The sequence below is a fragment of the Henckelia pumila genome, chromosome 1, assembly GCF_033568475.1.
Source record: "Henckelia pumila isolate YLH828 chromosome 1, ASM3356847v2, whole genome shotgun sequence".
Classification (NCBI taxonomy): domain Eukaryota; kingdom Viridiplantae; phylum Streptophyta; class Magnoliopsida; order Lamiales; family Gesneriaceae; genus Henckelia; species Henckelia pumila.
This window is the reverse complement of record NC_133120.1, coordinates 130,156,701-130,160,953: the sequence shown is the minus strand read 5'-3', so window position 1 is coordinate 130,160,953 and position 4,253 is coordinate 130,156,701. Positions and strand designations below refer to the sequence as shown.

The following is a 4,253-nucleotide window of genomic DNA, read 5'->3' as shown; positions in this document are numbered from 1 at the left end:
TTGATTATAAATATTTTCAAATGTTACAAACAGTGTCTTAATTCACCCGTCATATTTATTAGCCTTTCAACGCCTTAAAAATGTATACTCGTAATAAGCCTAGATCGAAGTGGTAAAGAAATATTTGAAATTCGATATTTAATTTTTTTTCCCCAAAATTAACTTTTTTCCCAATTCTGGAAATATATATGTATATTTCCGTTTTAAGAGAAATTTTAATTTTAATTTTAATTCGATTTCCAAGAAAATTGAAGTCAATAATGTTCTTAAATTCGTCCAACCCTTCTTTCCATTCTCTTCGATTGCTTTGACGGTAGAACTAAAACCTTCCCCTGTGTGAGAAATCACACACTAAACACTCCATAGACGGTTGTTTGATCTGTGTTGAATTTGGAAATTGAATTCAAAGGGATAGAGATACAAGCCCGAATCCACGTCTCCTCTCGAGGTTTGACCCGGTCCCTTTTCTTTTTATACGTTATTGTATTTTCGTTTTTGTTAATCAAGATTTAATTTTTTTTGTTTATTCTTGTTTAGTCAAGAATAGGATGACATGGGTTTTTGTTTAATTTTATGAATTGATTCAATAATTGTGGGGAATTTGATTCTCTGGTTGCCAGAGGATTTCTTGATATGAGCCTCTGAATCCGTGACGGGATTCCGAGATGCGGTTTATCATAGTCTTTTTTTTGTTTTTTGTGATTTGAAAGATCGTATTTTTGGTGCCTTGATACAGATCCCGGTCCTTTGTTTTAGATTACAAACAATGTGATTATATTTTTTGTTGATGATTTAACGTAAAGAATATTGTAAATATTGCTGATTGACATGTTTTGACAATTTCATTTCATTTCCCTTATTTTGAAGTTTCATCGGTGAGAAACTGAGGGAAGTTAGGAATTCCTACAATATTTACGATGAAGAATAGCGAGAGGCTGGTTAATTTGGCATTGGCAGGTATGATGTTTTCTATTTTAATTGTCACATTTGACTCCACGGGAATAATTATTTCTCTTCTATCAATTGTTCGCCTGAAAATGATGCCATGAATTTGTGCAACTATATTATACCTACCCTTGATCGCTGTTTGCTGAATAAAATTTCCTTTTGTGTCCATTTTTGTGTAATCATATCCACATGAGGAACCCCCAACCCCTCTCCCACAACAACAAGATGAAAGAACTTTGAAATTTTATATATAGTCTTTTAAAAAATTCTAGTTCCATCTCGCCTAAAAATATATGGGTGTGCCCATATTTGTATCTGATTATATGTCTTGAGGCTTAATGACCATAAAAATATGTTGGTTGGATGGATTATAGTTTCTTTCTCAGTTTTCGTTAGCAGATTTCTGATCATGTGTTACTTTGTTTGATGCAGGGTTGACCATCGCCCCTCTTGTTTTGAAGGTAGACCCCAATCTTAATGTAATTTTGACTGCTTGCCTAACAGTGTATGTGGGTTGCTATCGCTCTGTTAAGCCGACTCCACCATCGGTAAGTTGCACATCAAATGAAAAGCCGCTGATCACATTTTGTGTGCTTAAGAATTATACTTTTCATTTTTTTGAATTACGGTATTATGTGTTTCAGGAAACAATGTCTAGAGAACATGCCATGCGATTTCCTTTGGTTGGGAGCGCTGTGTTGTTGTCATTGTTTTTGCTTTTCAAATTTTTATCAAAGGACTTGGTCAATGCTGTGCTAACGTGCTATTTTTTCGTACTTGGGACCGTTGCTCTTTCGTACGTTCCTCTTGAACTGGTTATCATTTTTTTTTATCTTTACTTGTGGTATATATTTTTTTCAGTTTAAATGTGAATAATGGTACTTATATACAAATCTTCCTTATCCATTCGAACTTTTAGGGCAACGTTGCTACCGGCTATTAAGCGAGTTTTGCCAGAACCATGGAATACTAACATCATTACCTGGAATTTCCCATATTTTCGGTGTATGTAATTATCATGGTCTCTGCTGCACATCATATTACTTCTTATATTCAGAATAATGATATTTATCTCTACATTTTTGTTATACAGCATTGGAAGTTGAGTTTACAAAATCACAAATGGTTGCAGCAATTCCTGGAGCTTTCTTTTGCGCATGGTATGCGTCAGAGAAGCATTGGCTAGCTAACAATATCTTAGGGCTCTCTTTCTGCGTTCAGGTTTATGAGTTACACGTTTAGTATCCTTAAAAGCTGTCATTTTGACAGAAATTTGAAACAGCCACTGAGGATTGTCATTTCATGAGAACTGGTTTTCTGACTTTTGATTTTTTTTTATCATTTAATGATTCCAGGGAATCGAAATGCTTTCACTTGGCTCATTTAAGACTGGTGCTATTCTCTTGGTGAGAGTTGCATTTATTTTCTGTAAAAATGTTTTTGTTCCAAGTTTACATGTCCATCAACATGTTTATCTTAATGTTTCATATTGTTTTTTGGATTCACAGTTAAAGAATGCATAAACATTTTCGAATTGCAGGGTGGTCTTTTTATATATGATATATTCTGGGTCTTTTTTACGCCAGTCATGGTTAGCGTTGCGAAATCTTTTGATGCTCCTATTAAGGTCAGTTCATACTTCAAGACAATCAAATATCAACCTGGCAAGGCGTTGGTGACTTGTTGAAGCAATTTTTAATAATTCAATTCATACATATCATAATCTTTTCTCCCTTTGGCAGCTTTTATTTCCGACTTCGGATTCTACACGCCCATTTTCAATGCTTGGACTTGGTGATATAGTAATTCCAGGTATGAAAATATTAATACAACATTACAACTTAAAATTTTGAACGTAATATCAAATTTCGAAGTAAATCCCAATGGAGAGCAAGACTACCACTGTGATAAAATGTAACAATTGGATTGTTGGAGAATGTAGTTGGTATTGTAGCAGATGCTCGATTTTACTATTGGTTTTATCATTTTTGTGTTCAGTGCTTATGAGTTGTAAGTTTTTGCAATTACTGGGAGAATGCAGAACCTTTTTTTTACTTGTCAAAGAAAAATGATTGCTAGGAACAAGAATTGCCCGTACTGTCACGATTAGTGATATATGATGCTTGAGTTATGCAGTTTAAAAATTTTGAGTTGCACCTTTCCTGTCAACTATATCTTTTGGTATAAGGTTAGACACTGGGTCCAACAAATACTACATGTTCAGCCTCTATAGATTTTTTAATGATTCATTTCTATGCTCAAGCCAGTGCTTGTACGAATTAAATATTAAGATATGTTCTTTTCCAGGAATTTTTGTTGCATTGGCACTACGCTTTGATGTTTCAAGAGGGAAAGGAATCCAATATTTCAAGAGCTCCTTTGCTGGATACGCAGTCGGTTTGATCCTTACCATCGCAGTTATGAACTGGTTTCAAGCTGCACAGGTTACTAATCTTTTCGACAAAATTAGATTATCGGAAAAATAAACAGTACCCTCATATTACTTTTATGATTTACATGATAACTGCTCTTATTGAATCGTTCTCGTGTAGCCTGCACTGCTATATATCGTGCCAGCGGTTATTGGATTCTTGGCTGTACACTGCATATGGAATGGTGAAGCCAAAGCTGTAAGTGATCCATGCTTGAAATCTTCATGGCTGGCTGTATTTCTATTACTTGGTTACGATGGACATGGTGGTTTTTTTAATGCAGTTGTTGGAATTCGAAGAATCTAAGGCTGCGACTGGTTCGGGAGAAGAAACTGATGGAGATTCGAACAAGAAAGGCAACTAATAATATTTGTTAGGTTGGAGGCGAAGAATTTGAAATGCATTTAGTTGAATACTGAGGTCATACGACAGTTTAGTAACATTTAACTTATGCACCAGAGTTTTTGTGTCAAATTTTCCTAATTGGAAAGATTGAATTTTAGTACTCAACAACTTTATGGATATTCTGCTTTGAGGTCGATTTTATTTTCACTGATGGCTTCAACAAATTTATAAAAACTGGATTTATAATTGGTTCCCAAAAAATATGTATTTTGAAGCTAATTTTGTGCTACACTATAACACAAGAAATAATCTGTGAACTTGCAATACTCATGCCGATATTATTATGGCAAATATGTATGTCATACATTGTTTTCTTTCTTTTTCCCTTTTTTTTCCCCTTGAACCAAGTCAAATTTTAGTGTGTTTCTGTTTGAATGAGAGTCTGTTGGGTTTTATATGTCTATGCGCTACGTGTACATGTGTAATATCAATGAGTGGGTTTTACGGTATCGCATATTTTTATGATAT

General features: G+C 34.4%; 1 protein-coding gene across 1 annotated transcript; it reads left to right on the top strand.

The window, feature by feature from the left end:
• Positions 1–241: 241 nt before the first annotated feature.
• LOC140890642 (signal peptide peptidase) lies at positions 242–3,971 on the top strand. Its single transcript, XM_073298576.1, has 12 exons — positions 242–448; positions 868–957; positions 1,381–1,496; positions 1,593–1,744; positions 1,868–1,953; positions 2,042–2,169; positions 2,304–2,354; positions 2,489–2,575; positions 2,691–2,760; positions 3,256–3,392; positions 3,501–3,578; positions 3,664–3,971. The coding sequence occupies exons 2-12, from the start codon at positions 918–920 to the stop codon at positions 3,742–3,744; spliced, it is 1,026 nt and encodes a 341-aa protein (XP_073154677.1). The 5' UTR covers positions 242–448; positions 868–917; the 3' UTR covers positions 3,745–3,971.
• The last annotated feature ends 282 nt before the right edge of the window (positions 3,972–4,253 follow it).